We start from the raw sequence: 24,429 nt of genomic DNA, 5'->3' as shown, positions 1-24,429 counted from the left end.
TGAAATGCAGATTGGTAATGTGTGCCCAATAAGTGGTCCATTAACTCCATCATTTTTGTGTAAAAAACCGTCTTTTCCTTTGTTTTCGCACGGTAAAGCTTCTTCGAAATTCAGGAAATTGCTATTTTCAGCTTCTTTTCTCATGTATCAATATTTTTCTAGAAATAAATTTCTAGGTGTCCACGTAAGATGATAAGGAACACAAACAACTGAGACAATGAAGAAAAAACATCTTGACTGGAATTTTTGACAAGTGAAGTTTCAGACTTTTCTACTGCCGATGCAAAGCTCAAATTGTAATGCCGGATGATATATGAAAAGGGAACGTTTTATGATTTCTAGAAACGCAGATATTGAAAATCGTATGCCTGAGTGTCCCCTTTTCAAAGGTCTAACACCTCCTCTAGACACCAGTTGTTGTCATTTGTCGATGAAAATGTTTTCAAACTTTCAAAATTTGTAGTAACATACCACAGGAATTGTACATCTGTCTCTATCCACACGACATCACAAAATCAACATACACGAGGGCCATTTCTAGGGCGACAGGTGTCCGATGTTGATTGGAAAAAAGCTTATGTTTTGCAAGTACGATTTTTACTTTTTCTACCTCGATTGTACAAAAATTCGAAATATTACGAAATCAGAAAATTCAAAGCAGAACCAATGTTGTTCGAAACTAAAGTATTAGTACTACATTTTTCTTCTGTGGACCCGGTTATCTCAGGAAAGTGTCAGAAATATTCTTTTCGGAAGGGTTTTCTCATTCCTGGCTTTGAACAGGAGTTCGTTCAATACTTGATGTTTTTTTTTCGGTTTAATATTCAGATTGGACGGTCCCTCTCTTGGAAACATTGGTGCCAGGCTAAGTGGCATGCCAGACAGGGAGAAGAAGACGTAAAGGTCAGCCTGTCTGACTCCTCCTACAAAAATTCGTAGACTTTCGAAACAAAAGAATATCTGCAGAATTTATAAATGTTCTTAAGCAAATTTCTGCTTACAATTTTTTTTCTGGATGATCCAATTTTACCATACTTGCAACGCGACAGCCCGTGGCGACAATTTTCCCGACCCGGCCCGTGACTCCGCCCGTGGCCCGCCGTTTCTCAGTAAAAAATATTTCCAGTGAAAAATTGGGACATTTTTTTGAATTACACGTTACATTATTAACGTTATCAAAATAAAAAGTAGTCAAAAGTATATTGCGTTTTTGATTGAATTTTTGAAAAAGTTTCAAAGTTTTCAAAAAATTTTTTTCAAAAATCAGCTTCTGTACAAATAGCGGGTCAACATTTCATTGTCCCAGCCCGGCTAGGCACGCTGAAATTCTCGACGGGCCTCAGGATCGCGGGCCGGCCCGTAATTTTACAAGAATAAATTTAAGGATTTGCTTAAAATCGAGTTTTTTAAAGGTATTTTTAAGATAAATTTGATAGCTTTAAAAACCACTTTTGCTATTTTTTTTGGATCTTCTGTTAAGTCCTATATAATCTAGATTTCCTTTATCAAACCTGATCAGGAACCCCTTTTTTGAATGGAATTTGAAAATCAAACAAGAGGGAAACCAAAAGTTACTCTAGCCTAAACCTTTTCCGCTTCACTTATCATTTTTCTATCACCCTGATCTGATTTTCGTGCTTTTTGCTACTTTGAAATTTTTAAAAGAGATACTCGTTCCGAGCTGATGATGATGTTGTCAGGGTGATTTTCTTTTTTTTTGTGCTGCGAATTTCAACATTTCTTTTTTCGCGAATCGACTGTTTGAAGAGGCTTCAGGACATTTCATATCTTATCGCCATCTAAGCTCAGCCCATTTAATCAGTTCTTGACATCAAAAACCGCAACTACTCGCGAAATGTTTTGTTTTGAAATTGGGACATGAAGGCATTCAATGTCCAGCTGTATGATCTGGAAAATCTATGCTGTCTGGAACAGTATGATAAGAGAAGGGATGGGAATTTTGAATTTCGAAATTCCTGACTGTCTGTTGTTTTTCTAGGGACGCTTCCAATTATTTTTTGATTTTTGTCTTTATCCCAATCGAAACTATTAGAGCAAATGTTTCTTCCATCTGGCTTGTTCTCCATCTCGTCCTCTTCTCCTGGTGTAGTTCTAGACTAGGAATCTCTAAAACTTGTTTATATACAGATCAATTGGCTGATAGTGCGTAAACTCTAATTATACCTCAATTTATTTCCCGCATGCCTTTGCCCGAGCTGGTTTTGAATATTCTCAATTTTTGAAACTATTTTCTCCGATAGTCAATTTTCAGACAGAAACCCAAAGGCCCTTCTACTAGTGTTCCCATATTCTCCTTGTTTTCGCCTTTCTCTCTACTTTCTCTCCGTGTAGATACTGTACTTTCCCATTCCATTTAAGCCCCCCCCCCCCTCCAATTTGAAGTCGTAAACATATTTTTTTACCAATAAAAGAATAAATGAGTTTTTTGAAGAAACCTGTGCCGCCTGGCACCGGGCACCAAAACAAGAGCTAGAGGGAAAAGAAAGAGACACACATGTGTTTCAATGGAGGAAGCAGTGATTGGGAAAAAGGAGGAGGAATAAGTATCCCAGACCGTTTCTGGGATACTGTATTGTAGTCTAGTTTGAGCTGATACCTGGGTTCTGCCACACAGGAAAAAAATAGACGAATTTTAGGTACAGCTCCATGTTTTACAATAAATTGTCTGGAAAATCAGCTCAGCTTCCTCTCCGCTAAATATCTCTCATAGTCAGACAAGAAGAAGAAAGTTGTAGGAAAGGGCGCGGAATGAGTCTTATCTGTCAATAAGATCGTTTGTAAGATTTTTCGTCTGGAAATTGATAAGATACCAAAACGAAGTATGACGGATCTCTCTCTCTCTCTCTCTCTCTCTCTCTCTTTTCTTTCTGGCTTTTTCACTTTTTAAGCAAACTTGGTGGCCCAGGAAAACAAAGAATTCGGAGAGTTTTTAGCTGCTTAAAATTTTCCCTCGGTGCCAGATGGTTTGCAGTTACGGTGCCATTTGAGTGTAGAATTTTCAAAGTCGTAAACATATTATTTTTTGCAAAATAGAAAAATGAGTTTTCCAATGAAACCTGTATCACATTAAGGCTAGACGGAAGAGGAGTTGTAACGTCTCTGGGATACTGTAGCATAATGTAGTTTGAGGGAAAACAGGAGTTTTTGTTTTAGACCGATCACCTTTTTCGCGATGATTCTAAAAATCAGTTAGATTCTTCTCCGTCGGATAATTGTTTCCCATCGCGCCAGGGTTACTGTTTTTTTAATCAAGTTTGTAGGATTACTGTGTTTTACAAAATCAAGTCTGTAGTGTTACTATAGTTTAAGAAATCAGATGTATAGGATTACTTCAATTTACGAAACTAGATTTGTAGCGTTACTGTAGTTTTTAAAATCAGATTTATTGGGTTACTGTATTTTAAGCTATCAGATTTGTAGGGTTACTGTAGTTTTTAAAATTAGATTTGTAGGGTTACCCTATTTTTGAAAATCAGATTTTAGGGTTTCTGTATTTTTGAAAATCAGATTTGTAAAATACAGTGACCCTAGTGAAATTTTTTATTTATCTTGTTCTTTACTCTGTTCTCATCATTGTCATCAAGACGGGATTTTAAGAGTTTATAGTTTTCTTCGTCGAGGCTCACCCGATAGCTGGCACGCAAGAGAAACATGGATTTCAGAGAGTCCCATTGTGTTTACAAGTTTTTCTCAGAGCCAGATGGTGCGCAGTTACGATGAGTACCAGGGCCCACCCGCCTGCTTGCGTGGATGACAGAGTGGCATATAGCTGGTACGCCCCGCCTACTTTTCCTAGGCGGTGGCAGACATTTTCTGTTTCTGTTTCTCTGTGTTTAGTCTCTGCGCTGGCTCTCTCATTCGGTTGTCCGAGTTACTGCTCGATTGTTTTTTTTCCTATTTCTTAGGCTAGACGATTTGTTTCTGTTGGAGTCGTGAAATATCCTGGGATTATCTCCGTCGGAACGTTTGAAGGATACTGTAGTGTAGTGTATTTTGAGCAAGTGCCTGGATTCTGCTACACATGAAAAAACAGTCGAAATTTTTTTCATGTGTCCAATTTCAAAGCTTTCGGTAAATTCGCGGAATCAGTTTAAACTGTCAGTAGAGTCATTTTTAATGCTGACTCTCTCAAAAGTGGTTAGTTAGATTTCGATATCTTAGTACAGTAACCCCTTCGGAATATATAGGTCGGCCTTTCCGATACCCTATCATCAATACTTATTTTTAAGAGTTTCTTTTTTTCTCTGACATATTTTATAGCTGGAACACACTGCCTGTTTAACTGCTTGAAGATCTGGCATTCTTTTACTCTCTCGTTTACTCCTTTCTGGTTCCTTAATTCTCTTGAAAGAAAATTCTGAGATCCCTCAGAAAAAAATGAATCCCAAACAGTTTCTTCATGTTTACAAGTTTTTCTCGGTGCCAGATGGTGTGCAGTTACGATGCCATTGGACTACCAGGGGTCCCTAGCTTGTTTGTGTGGATGACCGAGTGGCATATAGCTGGTACGCCCCGCCTACTTTTCCTAGTCGGTGGCAGACATTTTCTGTTTCTGTTTCTCTGCGTTTATTGTCTCTGCGCTTGCTCTCTCATTCGGTTGTCCGAGTTACTTCTCGATTGTCTTTCTTGTTAGTTTCTAGGCGATACGTTATAGTTCTGCTGAAGACGTTGGTATGCGGTGACTTGCTGTTTCTTTTGCTGTTTTCTAGACCATACGCCTTGACTCTGCTGGAGATGTGGATTAGAGAATGGGAATCGTATGAGCAGGTTTAGGTTATCCTTTCTTCTTTTTTTAAATTCCCAACGTTCTTATCTTCTTCTTTCAATCACCTTCTTTCTTGATAACGTTATTTATGCATGCCCATATCAATGATTTGCCATTTACGAAATGTCGGTTTCCCCGGGTTAATGATAATACAATGCACACATTGGTTTGCCCTCGGTGCCTAATGTGACGGAGACGTTCGGTAAATCTCCATGAAAGGGTAGAATTGTTTTCTGAGTATTCGATAGTTGAAACTTTGCAACGGGTTGTTTTTTCTGCAGAACGCCTAACAATGAACCCTGTCTAGACTCTCGAGTTTCTATAGAAAGTTTTGAAAATTTTCTATAAGTTTTGATTTCCAATACAATTTCTATTCACCTGTTCCACAACAGAGATCATGTTTTGGGGACTATAGACTATTTCGAACCAGACTAGAATGTTGTTTACAGTTTTAAGCTAAAAGTATAGGAGATAGTCTGACCCTTGATTTTTGGTTGTGAAACAGTAAAAATAAACTGATTATCGTCACTTTTTTATGAAGATACTGTCTGAATTTCCAAAAACAAAATGAAAATACCGTATTTTCTCTAATAGAACCTCACCCAAACCGTCAATTTTAAGCTGAATTATCTCGATTTCTGAGAAAGATATCAAAGTTTTGTCAACTAGTAAAATATTGATCACAATCTCACCGACATTTTATCTGTTAAATTTTTTTGATAACTTGCATAGGTAACGAGATATTTAAGCTTCAGTTTAGGGGTTCGATTGAGTTTCTCATTGAGCCAATAATTTTCTCTAATTTATGAGTCCCTGATACAGTACTCTGTGTGTGTGTCTGACCTCTCTTTTCTATCATCTAAATTCTGGTACCTCCCAGCACAAACCAATTAAAAATATTCATTCGGAATGGGATACTGTAATGACACATTGTAGTCTGGCACCTCACAGCACAAACCAATTAAAAATATTTATTCGGAATGGGATACTGTAATGACACATTGTACACTCATCCTTTGGTGCCAAGAACAAACACGAGAGGAAAAAAGAAGGGCAGAATGAGCTATTTTTTTTTTCTTTCCTTAACTTTTCCAAACACTATTGTTAGGAGGGAGGAGGGCGGTTTTAACCGACATATTTTATTTCTTTTGAGATAGATTATGTGTTGCGAGACTTGATTCGCTTATGTTAGTTGTTCAAATTTCGCTGTTGATAAGTAGATATATTTAAAAATTATCAACTCGAAAATTCCAAAAATCCGAAAAATTTCATATTCCCAATAACCAAAACTTTCTATATTTCTGTTTTTGAAAAATCAGAGGTTTCGATTTCAAAAATTTTGAAAAATCTGAAATTCCAAAAATCCCAGAATTCCGAAATTCCCGAAATTCCCAATATTTGAGAATTCCGGAATCCTGAAAATTTTATTGTTTCCAAAATTTAATATTCAAAAAAAATCCGGAATTCCGAAATTTCCATTATTCTCGAAATCCAAGAGCTCCGAAATTTCAGTTTTTAGTAATTCGAAGATCCCAAAAATACCATAGTTGAATATCAAAATTACAACAATTAAAAAAAACCCGGAATTCCAAAAATTCAGATTTTTCGAAAAATCCGAAATTTCAAAAAGACCGTAACTCCAAAAAATCCGAGTTTTTTCGAAATTCCCACATTCTAAATATCAAATTTCTGAAAAATCCAAAATTCGAAAATTTCAGTATTCATAAAATCCTAAAATTTCGAAGTTTCAGTTTTCAAAAAATTTTGAGAAAAATCATATGTTCTAAAACAACGAATATCCAGGCAAAACCGATATTTAAAAGATTCTGAAATTTTCGAAATTCTGAAATACTTCAGTTTTGTAAAATTTGGAAATTTCTGAGATTTTCCGAAATTTCAAAATACCGAAATTTTCAATTTTCCCAGAAACTGAAAATTTTGGAATTTCAGTTTTAGGAATTCCGGAGGTTTTAAAAAATTATTTCAAAAAACCCAAATTCTACAATTCCGAAAATTCCGAACATCGGGAATTTCGATAATTTATAAAAATTTCAATATAATTCCAAAAGTTTGAAATTCCGGTACTTCCAACTTACCCAGAATCTGAAAGTTTCAGAGTTTCAGTTTTTGGGAATTTGGAGGTTTCAAAATTCTGAAAATCTGAAAATCCGAAAATTCCAAAATTTTATTTTTGGAAATTCAAAATATTCGAAATTTCAGTTTTCAAGTATTTGGAAGTTTCCGAAATTTCCAGAGCTCCAAGAATTCTAAAAAACCACACATAAAAAAATTTCAACATTCTCAAAATCCGAAAGCTCTAAGATGTCCGTTTTTGTAAATTTGGATTTACCGAAAATTCTAGAAATTCCTCATTTTGAGAATCACAGATTTCCAAAGTTCCCAAATTTTCGAAAATCCTGAAACTTCAAAAATTCCTGAAACCTAAAAATTTCGAAATTCCGAAAATATAAAAACTTTTTCGAAATTTAATGTTCTTAGTAGGTGTAATACTGTTTTCCTCAAAAACTTTCATACTAAATGCATCATTGGTATTGTTCAAAATGGGGAAATCAAAAGTCTAGTGAACTACCAAAACACATTTATGAAGCCAATTTTGTTCTGTCTCTCAACTAGGTGAAGTGCATATACATATCTACTATTTTTTGTTGTTCATTAAAAGTGACAACACTTGAAAAAACAATCCCTAGCTCTTCGAACTTTCAGACCCTTCAATTGCCCATTCTTTATATCATTTTTTACGGGAAATTCTAAACAAGCAACATTTTGATTCATTTCCCCGTTTGATTATAGAGGCTTATGCATATACTCAAACAACAACTCTCTTTTTTTGTTTCAAAATGTGTTTTATCGTCCCCCGCTTCTCCCGAATTCCCGTTTATTCCCATCGTTTTTACTGTCAGTTTTCCACCGCCCTCGCTTTTCTTTTTTTTTGGTCTGGGAAAATTTACTTTTTCAGAGATGGGCATTTTACATTTTTGGAAATATTTCACCACTAGTTCACCGGCGTCAGGTAAGTGATTCTTCTCTTTATTGTTCCTATTTTCTAAATTCTAGGTCGTCCACGTATTCCATCAGTGGACGCAGTTCGAAATATTCAGGATTTTCTGGCTGCCAATAGTGAGGAAGGGAATACTGAGCCGGAAATGAATAAGAAACAGGTAATTCGTAGTGGAAGTTTATTTTCCAAGTACAAATTGTTGTGTTAAGGAGAAAAAGGACAAGAAGGAGGAAAGAGGCGAGCCAAAAAAGAAGCTCCTCAAGAATGAGGATACACTGACCATGAAGCAGGTTAGTTTCGTTTGTACACTGGCAAACTTTCCTTGGAAAAAGCTCTAAACTTTGACAGTTTTGATCACATTACATGCTTGTCCAGCTAGAGAGTTTTTCAACTGTTTTGAATAATTTTATAACCACAATTTTTGAACAAAAATTACAACCAGCTAAATTTGTTGAGGATTCGAACCAAAATAGTATTCAGTCTATTTTTCTTATTTCCCAGAGTATAAAACGTCGAAATATCTATTTTCAGACTCAGACAGTCCAAGGAAAAGACCATCGCAGCAACAACCAAGCTGGCAACCTTCTCACGCCAGTTGGAAACAATCAGCGAATGAGAAACGGGAACAGAGTGAGTAGTCTCCAAAAAATTCGCAAATTGTGAAGTTTGAATACCAGGTCGCAACCTTTGAGGCGTCGGGAAACTTGCCCTCCATCCCCAGACCGACCTGCCCACCGCCCGCTATGGCTGCATCCATTCCTCGGGCTACTCAGCCACCACCGGGACGTCACTTTGAGCCAGAGCCAACTCGGAGGGAACGTCTCGGTAGTATTACTTCCAGGTTCCCACAATTCTGGCGAAGCCTTCAAGAGCAATCTCAACCACGCCCTCCAATCACTCGCCTCCCGGGGACCGATGAGGTGGATACAGAGGCTACCGTAAGACAAATGTTTGTAGTAGCAAGATTAAACCAATAAATTTTCAGTTGGAGCCCCTCTGGGAGACCAGGGACAGTAACAACGAAAGGTTTTCCTTCCCCTACATGGTGGGATCGCTGAGAGACGTTTTGGATTCAGAGAAGAAGAAGAAGGAGGAAAAGAGAGGCGGACAGAAGTAGGAGACAGTCTAAAGACGACGATCAATGCAGTTTATTATAATTAGTATTTTGAATCTGCATAATTTCTTGTTGCCTTCTCCCTTTCCAGACCCTCATTCATTCTCACCTCCTTCTCGTTCCGATTGCTTCCTCTTTTTCAGCTTCTCTGAATCTTTCAAGGCTATAACCCATGGATTTTGACCTTGAAAATTTTCTTATTAGTGAGATCCATCCCGGTGATTCTCTTCACTCACTTTATGATGCCACCTCCTCTCCTATTTCCTTACCAAAAATGTCAATGTACTTTATCACCATCTGGATGGTGAGGACCATTTTGTGAATCTCTTCGGAGCGATATACCCCAATTGGATTTTCAATGTTTACGATTCGTCACTTTCTCTCTGCAAAAGCATTTCTGTTTATCATTTGTGAACTTGATTTTTGTTGTACTCGCGATCACATGGTCCGTCTCCACCATTAAGCGTCCTATTCCTAGTTTTCTCTACTCTTTCCCTCTTGCCGCTTATCTGTCACACCCGATCCATGATTTCACATTCTTCTCACCTTCCAAGCTATGGCATCGTTTCATATTGTCTTAATTTTTTGATCCCCTTTTTTCAGAATTTCACCTCATCTCGCATTTTTCAAACTTCTCCTGTCAATTATCCTTCAATACCCTCATTTCTCGAATCCATCCGCTTTTTAAATCTTACCTCTCAATACTCCCTTCTTTACCAATGTTTACTCTGTCTTCACCATTGTTTTGTAACACTGCCGTAACTAAAAATCCCATAACTACCGTTCATAGTATGGATTGTTCAACAGTGTTGACGCCTCAACACCAATCCGGCTAATTAGAATTCTGTTCATTGTCTTTCTTCCCTGATTGTGAAAATATTCGAAATGACGGTTTGTATTTTGTTGCCCGAATTAAATAAAAAATTGGAGAACTCTTCTTTGTTTCAGTTCGGAAATAAGAAATCATTTTCAGATAAGGTAAACTTCAGTTAGTGTTTTGGTTAAGAGAAAACATTGAGAAAGATTCTCTTTTTGAAATTTGGGCATAAGGCCTGAATTCAAAAGCAAAAAGCACTGTCTTAACGTACTGAAATAAGATTTTTCAGTATCAAACCTACAGTACGAACCTACAGGTGGATAAAATGCACAAAAACGTGTTTTTCAGTTGATTTTGTCTATTTTCAACAGTCTGGAGTTCGACTGTCAAAATTCCGATCGTTTTGAAATTTTCGGTAGGTGTAAAACAGACCTAGATTGAAAACTTTACTTTCACAGAATTTTTTGAGAATTCTTAGTTTTTCAGCTATTTGCCATTTTATTGCATGACGCTCATTTTTACCTTTTTTATGCATACTTGCAAAATTCCGGGTCGGCCAGCGGGCCAGGCCGCTGTTTGTACATAAGCTGATTTTTTTTGAATTTTTTTCTACTTTGATAATTTTAAAAAGTATGTAACTTTTTTTTCTTTTTTAATTCGAAAAAATGTCCCAATTTTTCATTGGAAATTTTTTTTACTGAGAAAGGGCCGGCCGAGAAAATTGTCGCTTCGGCCCGGCCCGTTGCAAGTATGGTTTTATGTACTGAAAACGTGAAAAATCAGTGAAGAAACCGGCAAGTAGCTGAAAAGTTATTAATTTTCAAAAAGTTCTGGGGATGCAAAGTTTTCAATCTATGTCTGTTTCACACTCGCCAAAATTTTCAATAATTGAAATCTTGACAGCCAAGTTCCAGACTCTTGAAAATATTCTGAATCGCCCCAAAAACACGTTTTTTTCACATCTTATTGACCGGAACGGTGGGTATTGGTTTCAAGTTTTGCAGCTTTCATGCTGAGAGTTGTGAATCCCCCAATTCACTGAAAACAAGTTAGCAATTTTTGCTGAACCGATAACGCCCGAAGCAACGACTGTTCCTCAGAATTGTTTTTTCTCCAAGACTCAAATATTTCAACATTTGTACAAATTAGTATTCTAAACCCCTCTTTGTATCCGTGGATGACTGGAAACCTCTTGTGCGGAGGTCTCAACAAATAGATGAGGTCCCTCTGACTAGTCCATTCTAATTCCATGTGGTGACACATTCCTCGCGCCCGTCTCCTCTCCTTGTCTCATTGTGCTCCCGCCACTCGTGTCTGAAAGCAAACACCGTCGAATAAGGAAAACCCGAGCAATTGAGCGCCCGCCTCTTCTACCGCCCTACCGTAGTATTCGGTTGTGTGTGGGTGCTATCTCGTTTTTGTTTCAATCTTCTAAGAAAAGAGTATCTATGTCGAATTCTGATGTCGACAGAATGATGGTCCCAAATGGGTTCCCAATGTTTTTGAAGAATCCTACAACTATGATTCCAAACTTTCACACTATTCCATTTTTTGGTATAAATCCTTTAATTCATCTGGTGAATCAGATGATACTGGCAAAAAAGGGTCAATTCGTTCCAATGAAGCAACATTCACTCTTATCTCTTCGTGAGTTCACTTTTTTCTTGTTTTTTTTTGTATCTTGCCTGATCTGGTCCGTATTTTCCGACTTCTTTGAAAATCCATTATTCAGCTCATCCCCAACAAATACTGGCGTGTGCAAATGACCCTGGAGTGCTCTTGAACACATTTCAGTTGCCCACCGGATGCTTCACAACACTCCTATGTTTCAAACCCGGAGGATTCAAAGCAGGAACTAATCTAGAGGTTTGGAATAGGGTCGATCCTATGATTTGCAATGTGTAAGGGAAATTGTTACTGATGTTTAGCGAATAAGGAACATTGTCAATATTATGAGCGGGTCACTGTAGATGTTTTCTCAGATTTGCAAGCGTTTCACAAATCAGACCTATATGTTATTTTGTAGTTTTGTAGTCCTCCCATTTTCATTACCATCAGTCTAAATCAGTTATCACCAGTGAACAGTTTCAGTCTCTTAATTTTCCATAAATCGTCGTCCACTTTCTATTTTCAGCTGCCTGATGCATGGTGGCGTTTTGCCAAGGAAAGTAGTCATTCGGCGAATATTGTACATTCAAAAGTTGTTGCTGACATTGAGTGTGGCGCCGAGATTGTAATCTGCAGAACACCACCAGAAGACAGAAAATCAGAAGTTGAAGAGCCTCCAACGCCCGATGACGTGGCAGCGGAAGACGGTAATTGTTTGCAAAAAAGAACACTCTGAAGTTTGGAAAAACAAAAAAATTGGGATGGATATGTCACCGGAATTCTAATTATCTTGCTTCCCATCATCCCATCTCTAATCCAATTTTATTCAAATAGCTCTACTCAAAAAAACACGCAAGAGGGTTCTTTCCCGGAGATACATGAAATGGAAGAACAGTTCTTTAAAAATAACTAATTTTTACAGAAAACGGATCAGATGGCTTTTCATGTAAAAGATGTGGAAAAGTGTTCAGCTACGAGTACTACAGAGATAAACATTTGAAATATACAAGATGCGTGGATAATGGCAATAGGAAATTTCCATGCACAATATGTAATAGGTACGATAATTTGGGAAACACAATTCAAGAAGCAAAATGAGGGTTTGGATACAAAAATCAGAGATGTTTTGTACTTTTGAAATTCTCATAAATTGTTTTCAATCAGTAGGTCTTTAAAACCACGAATTCACCATCAATCGGTGATCTTTTAAAAATATCGATAGCGAAAGAGTGAAAATCGAATTTCTGATGCGTATTAAGCTAGGTGCAGGGTTTGTAAAATACCGTATTCTCTTTTTATAGTGAAGTTAGTTTGTTTGGTCATTGCAGATATTTTTTCATAATTCCCGATGAAGTCAGAATTAGCTAATTTTCTGAGATGGAGGTTGAAAACCCATAGGCTTCAATTAGAGGAAATACAGTATTTCAAAAAATTTCAGACCTGAGGCCATATTCATGAACATTTTCCTTGAAAAATCGTTTTCTTTCCAAAAATCAACTGAAAAGGCGTGAAAATTGAAGGAAAATCGTTTCCTTTTGGAAAATCCTTTTATTTTCATGAAATAGGTATACTAATCTCGATTTAAATTTACAGTCAATTTTATGAATTTTTATATTCTAAAAAAGTTGTATGTTGGTAGAATAGTATATTAAGTGCATTATTAACTAATTTTAAACCCAAAAATCGCTGCTCTTTAACATAAAAATTATGATTTTTACACAAATGACATGAATGGATAGAGCTGAGAATTCTAAGTACTGTGACCAAATATGAGAAATTTTAAGTCCGTAGATTTTGAGAAAATTTAGTCCAAAAGTCATTTTGCGACCCTGCAAGTCGAAAATCATTTGAATAATGTTCAGTACATTTTCACGCTTCCATTTTCCTTTTGGAAAATAATCCAGTTGATTTTTGAAAGAAAAATGTTCATGAATATGGGCTCTGGTTTTAGAGGCCTCGATCTTTACTTTACCTATTTCAACTAAGTCATACTTCAATACGTTCTTCTATGAATCACATTTATGAACTTCCCTCTCAAATTCTCTCACACAAATAGTGTCCTAAAGTAGAATAGGTGAATAGAACAAGTAGCATTTTGCTACCGTAACACTTCTTGAGCACCCCTCCCCCCGTCAAGTACCCATAATACAACACCGTGCCATTCACACTTTACAGGTCTTTCGAGAAACGCGATCGACTACGCATTCATATTCTTCATGTCCACGAAAACCACCGACCTCATGTTTGCTCCGTTTGTCAAAAATCGTTTAGCCAGTCAAGCAGCCTCAACAAGGTATAGTTTTCGGTCTGATGTCTAATTACGCGCCGCTGGTCGGCCGACAAGGGTGGGTGGCAGAGGAGAACAAATACGGCAAACACTTTGGAGAGAAACATGTGCAGTCATGTCCGAGTGGTTAAGGAGATTGACTAGAAATCAATTGGGCTCTGCCCGCGTAGGTTCGAATCCTGCTGACTGCGTTATCTTTTTTCTTCTTTTTGGACTTGAATTGATCTCTTTTCCAGCATCTCCGAGTCCATTCTGGAGAGCGCCCATACAAATGTTCCTTCTGTCCAAAAGCCTTCACTGCATCTTCCATATTGAGGACACACGTACGACAACACAGTGGTGAAAAACCATTCAAGGTGAGAGGAATAAAAAGATCTATGAAGAATTTTGCAGAATTTGTGTGTGAGTGTGTTTTGAATAAACCAGTAGGAAAAGAAGAATGAACATTTTCTGTCTTCTAGTGAACGTTTGGTTTTAAAATGACAATCATTATAATAGAAAAGGGAGAGGGTACTGTAGTCCAAGGCATTTTTCCAAGCCCGCAAGAAATAAAGAAAAATAGCTACACTACAGGTCGGAAAGATATTCAGAAGCGGTTTTTTTTTCAGTATATTTTCTGCCGTTTTGATCATTTTCAAGAGCCTAGAGCTCGGCTGTTTCCGATCACTTTGAAAATGTTGAGGGATGTAAATCAGACCCTAATTAGAAATTTTGCATTAACAATTTTTTTTTGAAAACTCCTAGTTTTTAGCTATTTGCCGGTGTTTTTTAGAAAACGGCAAATGGCTGAAAAAACTAAGAATTTTTGAAATCCTGTAAATGTAAAGTTTTCAATCTACGTCTATTTTACACCTTCCAGAACTTTCAAGGTGATCGCAAGCTTGACAGCTCCAGGTTCTTGAAAAACGGCGAAGTGGCTGAAAATCAATTGCAACATTGGTTTTTGTAAATCTTATTGACCGGTACTGTATTTTTGAACCCTTCCCTCTCAATTCTCAACGTTTCAAATTAGTCTCTCTTTGTAATTTTTGTACACTCGAAGCGGAACACTTTTGCTAAAAAAGGAACTTGAAAACCACTTGGTACACTTCGTAGTTATGTTGTAGTCTTGAGGCGAATTAGAGAAACGCCATCCCATTTGACACTTCTTTTTTCTTAGTTTTTCTTGTCGCCCATAGAAATGATCAGTAACAAACGCCGTCCAGTTTCTTCTCGAAATGAAAGAGGGAGAAAGGAGGGCAAATGGCAATGAATCTTCTTTCTTCTTTTTTCTTCTTCTTCGCCCTCCAATACTTCTGAAAAAAAAATTCGTCATCGCTTCAAATCACTAGCCAAATTCATTCAAAAAAGCTACTAGGCTGAAGTTGGAAGAGATGTATGTAGACGTTTAACCTTCCAAAATTTTATTGCAAAGATGGGAAGAAGAAGAAAACACACAATGATTGATTTAAAGTGATCTGATCAGGTCATGTTTTCGATGCATTATCATACGACTTGTTGATCTGACTATGTGGTTTTGGGAGGCTAATAAAGATCAGAAAATCACGGATGCGTTACTAGTAAACACTAAAGTAAAAACAGTTTAGTACTCAGGTTTAAGAATTGAGAATTTCCAGAAATCGTTATTAAATCGTGTTGTTCATTCACCGAATCATACTAATCAGAACAAACAGTTTTCTCGAAAATATAAACATTCTGATCACTGGAAATCCAGAACACAAAAATATACACGATTATCAAAATGCCGAAAATTTTCAGTGTGCTCATTGTGGAAAAGCCTTCGCTTCTCATGCTGCCCATGATAGTCACGTCCGACGATCCCATCTTGCTGTCCTCTGATCATTAATCCATTTTTTTTTCTCCGCTTTATCTCTCATTTTATCATTGAAATCGCTTTCGACTGAGAACGAAAAGAAACGATAAAGAATGATTCTAAATTTATGTGTATTGTGTTGATGAGAACAATCTTAGAAAAAAAACGGACACAGAATATACAAGGAAGTCGAAGCTGACACATTTAGATTCAGACAGGAGATACCAAATTGAAACTAGTTCCAGCCCGGCCGATCTTTCGATCATGATTCACAAAATCGGGCAGCTGAAACATTGTAGACCGAGGGTTGACCCCCCTTCTCTCTAACTGTACTCATTGGTCTTTGATGAAATCTGTTCTTCGACGAATTGTCCACTTTGGTCGGGAGATACCTTTAAAAGTCTATGTCAACATAGTTTGTACCCGCTTTCTGCGCCAATTTTCCGTTATGTCCGTTTTTTCTAAATATTAAAGTTAATCCTATAATCTGTTTCATCAGTAGGATTCTGTCAATAGGATATTGTTTGAAAACTAGAACAGCAATATTCGATCCTGAAATCGTATTTCTAAAATTGTTTGGAAGTCCGTTTTCAATTTGGAATAGAGATGAATTTTCAACGTTTTTCTAGTTACCATAAAATCTCTAACAGAGTTGCATCCAGATTGTCAATTTTCAACCAATTTTCAGTCAATTTTCAGCGAAAAATCACCAACTAAAAAACGCTCGTTAAAACATTGACAAATTTTTCCAATCAAACAATTTGTCTGTCTTCCATATAACCAAAAAAAAAAGTCTGGCTTAAATCTATCGAGTTTTTCTGACTTCGTTGCCCGCCATCATTTTCCATCATTATGTTTTTAGCTCTATAGCCAATATGTAACCCTCTTGATTGTATTATACCCATTGCTCAATAAATCATAGAGATCTAAAACTACCAGACTGAGATCCACCCTTTTAGAAATTGTACGGTAATTTCCTTTTGCTCTTATTTCAAAATTAATCATTCCCACTCTTGATCAATTACGCTTCTTTAACTTTCAAGCTTATTTCTAAACTCCTTTCTCCCCAATTTTTTTCCAAAGTTCCCAGTAAAAATAGAATGGGAAGACCAATATAACTGTATCCATAACTGACAACAAAAAACGATCACAAAAGAGGGAGAAAAGCGGTGATTTCTTTTGTCAGTATGCCTCTTCCAAGAGTTTTTAACAATACTACCTTGGGAATCTCAATTTTTCTATACCTGCCTACGTATGCTTTCTCATTTCTCCTTTATATAAACACAGCATATTGATATTCTTCAGTTTTACCTTCAAATTCTTCATTTCACCTTTTTTCAAGTTGTTCTTCTGAATTGTAACTCCATAGATCAGGCAAACAAAATGATAACGGAAAAATAACGTTATCATCTTTTAACTACAAAAATCTTAGTGTATCTCAGTGCAATATCGTTCTTGTCTAGATCGGAAAATCAGAAACCAAATCAACAGCATCACATATCACTCCGAATACTGTAAATTTAGATCCAAATAAGAAACTAGTCCTCTGAAGGCATTCCCGGTTCCTTTCCATCCCAATATCTATATTTTATTTTTAATGTTATACATATATAAAAATCATTGTTCGTTCGGGAAACGAAAAACGGACGACGACGTCGAAAAGCGACACGCAAAAGTCATCGGCAAGTTATGTTGTACTGGCATAGAAGAAGACGACGAACAAGATGGAGGAAACATGGGGGGAGGTGATGGGGGAGAGTAGAAGATGTGTGATGCATCTTTTCCTCCTGTGTCCCTCCCATCACCTTTCTCTCGCTTCCCGACCTCATCGTGCCGGTTATTGTAGGATGGCTAGTAGGTCCTTAACCATGTTTGATGGGTTTCATAGATAAACCTGGATTTACTTCCTTTTTCAACTTCAATTCAGTTTTTTCGAAGGGTTCTATGTTAGATAACAGGATTTGTTGGTTTCAAATCGTGGTAATTTTTCTAGATTCCCTATTTAGAAATATTTTCATAAGTTACTTTAAAAAAATACGTGCCTGAGATGCACTTCATTTTATTTGTTAAATCACAGTAATCACCGTTAACACTCTGATTCAACTCTATCCGAACCGTCAATTTTGAGCTCATATATATCGGTTCCTATAGAAGATGTCAAATAATTGTTCACTGATAAAATGTTGATGATATTATGATAAACATTTCGCCAGATGACCACTTCTTGACATCATTCACTGAAAATTAGATACATTCCCTCAAAGTTGACAGCTTGGGTGGCATTCTATCCGTGTTTACGGTAATTCCGAGACTACAATAACCGATGAACAATAGAAAAAAATTGTAATTTCCTAGTGATTGAAAACTCCTATTATTTCTAGAAAATTAAGTTCCATCCAGGGTTACTGTATATTGTGTATACGCATGAATAACATCTCGTATGAAACAAGTTTCCAGAAATTTAGTTCAATTAATTTTGCAAAAGTTGAAGACAAATTTAGAAAACCATTTCTTTTTTGCTTCTTCTTCCCCCATCCAATTTTCAAAGCTATTCTGGTTTTTTTCATTGAAGCAACAACGCTTTTTTCTGCTAAATTGAAGATTGCCGCAGTCAGTATAAGAAGCTTATCTGCTTCTCAGTACACATAGTCAACTTTCGAAAATCTCCCGATTAGCAAGGTCCGTGGGATTTAAGAAAGTCTTCAAAAATTGGACGGAAGTGATGATCTATGTTTTCAGTTTTAGATTTCAGAATTCACGTCCGTTGATCGATTATCAGCGCACCTTCCGCCGCGTCCTTTTTTATAAATTTTCTTTCCGTTCTGTTCCTATCTTCTTTTTTTCTTATTTTTCAGTTCCGTTTGCACTGCCGTACGCAGTACAAATAAACAGTTGATATTGACATAAAAACACCAGTTTTTTAGAAATGGAATATTTTTCGTAATCACCCTTTTCTCAAATGTTATGAAGTTCATTCTTTTCACTCTGAATTTCATTTTTTTTCAGGTTCCAAAATGGAACGAATATACATATTTCTGGGGTTGTTTTCCTTTGTTTTCTTTTTGGAAGCAATTGGAGGAAGTTATATCAACTCGGCTGTACAGAACATTGAACGGCAGTTTCAAATGTCTTCCAAAACGTCTGGATTCATGATTTCAGCTAGTAAGTTAAAAGCATCTAAAATGCCCTAAACGCAATAATATTTCAGGTGACTTCGGTTATATTCCATGTGTTGTGTTCATTGCTCACTTTGGTTCAAAGGGAAACAGGTCAGTGAGTGGCGGTTATTACCGTCATGCTTCAGGGAATCCTAAACTGCGATTATATTTTGAAAGTTCATGAATCAATTCTCTTCCCAGAATCAACATAACTTTATTTCAGAGCACGATGGATTGGTGCTGGTGCCATTCTAGTATCTATCACATATCTAATGTTGGCAACACCCAACTTTCTGTTCCCTCAAGGCCATCACGATATCAACACGACCGCCGTAGCGGTAAGTTCAGGGTTCAACGTTTAATTCATCGTTCATCTTGCTTTTAGGCCCAACTGAAGCCCACAACCGCACAGTTGGCGTCAAACTCGACATTGAGAGAACTACTGTCATATCAACTGATTCGTGATCGAATGTCTCAAGACACGTACATGTCATTGATGAAATTAGACGATGAAACAACACCTGTAAGTTTGAATTAAGAACTTTCTTATGACAAAATAAGAAAAAAATTTAAAGCAATGATCAGTTGTGGGAAATGATTTTTAGATAGAAGACTACCATCCCATTGGAAAACCGCCAAGCTCTAACAATACTTCCTACACAATCGACGGATGGCTCATTGATGAAGCCATTATCGAAGCTGATAAAGTGATTAACAATGGCACTAGTCAGAACAACTTGAGAAACTCACTAGCGATGTTTATTCGTAGAAGAGTCAACTCATCCGAGAAAGATATCAAGAAAATTAGAATCAGTGCAGCTGCTCCATTTACATTCTGTGGAACTTTGACAAACTCTTTAAGATCAATTATCAAGGTACCATAATACGCCAGATCTGAAAATTATCAGCTAGTTTTAGGACTCAAAATGCGAAGAGCAATCTTCTAACAATTATCCATTCATGGTATTCTTCTTTTCACTCTTTTTCCTCGGAATCGGAAGAACTGTCCCATGGAGTCTTGGAGTTCCACTCTTAGACGACAACATTAAAAAGAAGTCTCTTCCAGCTTATTTCGGAGCTATCTCATCGATTCGCGTTTTGGGTCCAATTTGTGGATACATGATTGGAAGTTTCTGCAATAAATTCTACTATACGTTGAATCGTAAGTTAGGAGATTGAACCTTTTCAACAATGGTTTATTATTCAGCTCCAAATGGATTAACACCTGCCGACCCAACATGGATTGGTGCCTGGTGGATCGGCTTCTTGTTCATTGGAACCATCGCTCTTTTCCCATCTACATTGCTCTTTTTCTTCCCACAAGGGAAACAAGGAAGCAGCTCAGCAGTGCAACTTCATGATGTACACAAGGAGAAGCTGAAGAAAACAGTTGACGAAGACCGAACCATCAAGATGAAGCTTAAGGATTTTGGCAAATCAGTAAAATCGGTTTTGAGCACAAAAATCTACATTGGAAGTGTGTTGGGACGTGTTTGTGACATTTTGGCATTCAAGGGATACATTGTTTTCCTGCCGAAATATTTGGAAAATCATTTTGGAATTCCACAATACCTTGTTCATCGCTATATGGCAATGTTTGGAGTGTTTGGCTTTGGCTTGGGAGCAGCAACTGGTGGTTGGGTGACGAAGAAGCTCAAATTGAATGGAAGACGTGCTGCTATGTTTGTGATGTTGATGTCAACAGTAAATGTTTGCTTGTACAGCGCCAAAATGTTCATCGGATGTGACTCTATTGTGAATTCCATTGGCTTGAATAACAGGTACGAAGAAAGCATGAATTTTTTGCATCATACAAAATTTTTCAGAGAAACCAACTACAACTTCACTCGTGTATGCAATTCCGAATGTGCCTGTGAAAACGCCAGATTGTACCCAGTGTGCGATCCTACCGGGTGAGTAGACCGCACAGTCTAACAAAAAATCGATAATCCTCTTCCCCGTATTTCCAAATTTCATTTTCCAGGTATGCTTACTTTTCCCCATGTCATGCTGGCTGCCGTGAGGCTAAACAATATGGATCAAACCCGCTTCTCGATTTCACTTCCTGTGAATGTGCTGCCGGAGGGGTTGTCAGCAAGAAGTACTGCGAAAACACCTGCAAAACCAGCACCGTCGTCTTCTTTTTGACCGTTTTACCAGGATCTTTCGTGGCTGGATTGGGTGTGGTCCCAGCGATGTTGATTCTGTTGAGGTTAGTATGACCACAGCTTTATTTAGTTCATATTCCTTCAATTTTCCACTGAATTCGTTTCCATTTTTTCTCTCAAATTCAATGTTTTCAGATCCGTTCCACCAGAAAGTCGATCTCTATCTCTCGGTTTACAAGGAATGGCAGTCTCCTTATTTGGTACTCTTCCATCTCCTATTATCTGGGGATTGGTCATCGATGCAGCTTGTCTTGTTTGGGATAAAACCTGCAATGGAGCACGGGGAGCTTGTGCCATCTATCATCCTGACCGTCTTCGTGTTTGGATGCATCTTCTTTACGTTGTTATCCGAACAATCGCTCTATTCACTGATATTTATGTCTGGAAACATGCGAAACATCTCAACATCATGGACGAACCGGTTAGCGAGGTAAGAATGAGCGATTCAAACTCTCAACTCATAAATTCGTTTCAGGAAAAGGACAATATCCGTCGGAACTCTATCAAAATGCAAGCAGTGCAACCAGATCAATAAGCTCATTTGCAAATTGTTTTCATTTCCATCATTTTTTTCTGTTAATCGCGTTTCCCCCGGTTACTGGTATACAATTCTGGCCTTTTGCTGTTATTGAACAGCCTAGTCCCTCTTTTTTCTCAGTTTTTCTCCCCCAGTCACTTTTTTTGTACATTTTTGAACACAATGAAGTTTTATCCATTTTTGCTTTAACATGAAATGTTTTTATGCCGAAATATCTCGTCTAGTCGCTCAACATCATCGATTTTCGGACAAAATTCGACTAAAATCCATTTTTATGTTTTACAGGAAGTCGCATATTTTTCATTTCACTCATCTAATAGATTAAAAGATTCAGCGTCAGTGTTTGTGCTACTTGCGAAGTTTTCCAATACTTGTGCAGCCGACGTTATTTAGTTTGCAACCAAATTCCATTCGCTTCTGGTCCATCACAGTCTCCATGAACATCCAATTCACAATCATCGCCATTTCGATTGGTCCTGTTCGTTCTTCTTCAGGGCCTGAACGTTTTCTGCAGCTTTCCGCTAGTCTGAAACTGTTCTGAAGGGCGAATCAGCTATTTTTCCTGTTTTCTTAGCATGAAAATTATGCCCACGCTTGTGTCGTCCTTAAACATCGGCGGAATCTTCGAGAAGAAAGCCTCCCAGCTTTATCGTGTTGTCCTTGATTGTTTTTGAGAAAAAATCTGAAAAAAAATCTGTGAGAGAAAGCTCTGAAGACGTCTAGAAAAGTCATGAAACTGCTCATAAATCGGGTCGTTTTACGGTAAACAAGGCGCGCAAGGCGGGATAGCGGAGCGTCGTTGCGCAAACGAAAAATCATTCAGATTATTGTTCCTTCGCATCGTTTTTTCTTTTCTTCAGTCGGTTATTTCTGTCGAAAACCTACTTATAAATTTTTTTATTTTCCAGAAACTCAAGCGATTACATTGTACAACAAGTCAAACGTGTTGTCCACCAATGGATCATTATGAGATCGAATCCACATTAAAAGTGGCAATACTGTCTAGTCATTCAACATCCTTTTCAGCAAAGTCAACACGAGTTATGTCGGTGAGTTTTTTGTTTGGTTCACTAGAATCAAAATGAATCAAAATTCATTTTGAAAAAAGAAAAACATGCGAGTCGGGCCGGAGCTCAAGTCATTGCAGCAAGGGCAACAAAGAATTATCGATTTTTGGTCTTTTATTCATACAGTTCCGGCTTTTTCTTGAAAGTACAGGTTCTGCTAGCAATTCTGAACGTACTCCGCTCTTTGCTTTTCCGTTACAGGGCAAAATAAACAACCACTGACCTGGTTTTCAAGAAAGCTTATTCCAGCTACGACCTGGGGACCGCCGCCTCTCACACAACTCCGCGGAGTTTTTTTTTCCGTCTGTGAGCTGGATTCAATCTCATAATGATCCTCCGGACGTCTACTGCTGAATGAAGCGACTGGGTTAGCTCTATTTTTCGATCAACGATAGTCCACTCACCGAAATGTGGAAAGCCCATCGTTTGAAGAAAAAACCCTTTTCCCCGCTAATTTTCTTTTCATCGCGTCATTTTCGATTTCTGAAGCAAATGTCTTACAAATGAGCTTCAATAATTTCAATTTACAGGCCCCCACCGAGTGACAGTATGCCGGCAAGTTTTCTTCTCTCCGCGATTCGGCTGGGAGAAGTTTCGAAAGAAATCAGCTTGGGATTCAGTCGCCTTTCTTCAATCAACACACTGCCTTGTTTTCTCAGTGAGTTTTTGTTCCTTAAGCCGTGACAAACGACTGAACAACATTTCCCATCGTTCTAAAGCTTTTTTCCGGAATCATAATCGATCAGGTTTCTGATGAAACACCCAAGTAACTCTGAAGATCCATACAAACTATTGTTCGGGCCATACCGGGACAAACGATGAAGTTTTTTGGCATGGCCTATCAACGCAAAAATATGCATTTTTGGAAACTTTCGAAAAAAACACCAAACAGCGAACCCATTTCGCTAAAATGTTCCACGGGTCGGGTCTCTGTTCAAGTTTCGCCAGTCTGTGAAAAACTTGTAAACAAGGGATTTTCGGCAAAAAACGGATTGATTTTCAGTGAACGAAACGCCAAGGGGGTGGTGGGTTTCGTCCGAATTTCGATATCTGACCCACCTCCGTCCAGAAGTCACCGTTTAAGTGGACACAGAAAACTGTGATTTTCAAGCGTTGCGTTGATAGAGTGAATTGCTGTTCTTCGATGTTGGCTGTTATTTTTTACTACGACTACTTCAGAATTCAAACTGTTGTTTCAGGATAAAACTCTCCAGACGACTGCTGTCGATGTGTCAAATCGCCGTTTTGCGTTGAGAAGAGCTGTCAAATTGTCTCCTACGTTTTGTAGTGATTTCCTTGGTCGAAAGATGAACTTGGTAAGATTTTCGTTACTTTTAACAGATTTTCATGAAAAAACCGATTTTGAAATTGAAATAAGAAGAACATTTTAGTTGCACGAAAACTCTAGCCTCGTCGGTTTATCGATTTTCGCGTTTTCTATACCTGTGGATGCCAGGTTTTCAAGGGCTACGCTCTTCTAGATACACACTTCTTTTTGAAAAGTTTCAGGCGCCGTTAATTTTTTTGCATCAGTAAAGATGTTTGGCGCTCTGCAAAACTATTATATTGCATATTAAGAAACATTTGACACTGTTCTCAAGAAAATTCATTTCAGCTACGACAGCAGTCATCTCTCACACAACATCACAGTCTACTTGCATATGTGAGCTAGATTCGATATCCTACTTATCCTCCGGGCGTCGACTATTGAACAGAATAATGTGGTTAGTTCATCCTTTTGAACGAAATTTGATGGCGAAGCAATTGAAATCCACTCTGAAAGCAAAATCAAATATTTTAGAGAAAATCGGCAATACGCCACACTGTTGATAACTAGCTTCTAAATTCGATTGTGAGAAAAAAAACATGCCAGATGATAGAGCTTGGCGAGCTCTACGACCTCGAGTTAGAATCAACCAGCATCCGAACCATTAACGGGGCTCTGGCCGACATTTTTTAGCCAACCGGCTAAAATTCGTTGTTCCGGCTGAAATTGTCAGTCGAGACCTGAATACCGCTTTTGAAATTTGTCAATTCTTACTGGAGGGTGTAGA

The 24,429-nt window shown here is 37.7% G+C and overlaps 3 protein-coding genes and 1 non-coding gene across 4 annotated transcripts; all 4 read left to right on the top strand.

The window, feature by feature from the left end:
* Positions 1-7,765: 7,765 nt before the first annotated feature.
* Positions 7,766-8,922, top strand: CBG00198 (the record flags this gene model as incomplete). Its single annotated transcript, XM_045240165.1, has 6 exons — positions 7,766-7,817; positions 7,862-7,965; positions 8,015-8,095; positions 8,337-8,435; positions 8,483-8,743; positions 8,791-8,922. 6 exons carry the CDS (start codon positions 7,766-7,768, stop codon positions 8,920-8,922), a joined length of 729 nt encoding a protein of 242 aa, XP_045091498.1.
* A 2,262-nt stretch (positions 8,923-11,184) lies between these two features.
* Positions 11,185-15,477, top strand: CBG00197 (the record flags this gene model as incomplete). Its single annotated transcript, XM_045240164.1, has 5 exons — positions 11,185-11,383; positions 11,469-11,602; positions 11,871-12,051; positions 13,463-13,637; positions 15,390-15,477. The coding sequence occupies 5 exons, from the start codon at positions 11,185-11,187 to the stop codon at positions 15,475-15,477; spliced, it is 777 nt and encodes a 258-aa protein (XP_045091497.1).
* Positions 13,741-13,822, top strand: CBG28246. Its single transcript has one exon. It is a non-coding gene (tRNA).
* Positions 15,478-18,458: 2,981 nt separating the features above from the next.
* Positions 18,459-21,305, top strand: CBG00196 (the record flags this gene model as incomplete). The annotated part of the gene is made up of 9 exons (XM_045240163.1): positions 18,459-18,602; positions 18,653-18,717; positions 18,826-18,940; positions 18,988-19,125; positions 19,208-19,477; positions 19,521-19,764; positions 19,810-20,515; positions 20,587-20,814; positions 20,906-21,305. 9 exons carry the CDS (start codon positions 18,459-18,461, stop codon positions 21,303-21,305), a joined length of 2,310 nt encoding a protein of 769 aa, XP_045091496.1.
* Positions 21,306-24,429: the final 3,124 nt, after the last annotated feature.

This window comes from Caenorhabditis briggsae (assembly GCF_000004555.2).
Source record: "Caenorhabditis briggsae complete genome, chrX, whole genome shotgun sequence".
Taxonomy (NCBI): Eukaryota; Metazoa; Nematoda; class Chromadorea; order Rhabditida; family Rhabditidae; genus Caenorhabditis; species Caenorhabditis briggsae.
This window is presented reverse-complemented; position numbering and strand designations above follow the sequence as displayed.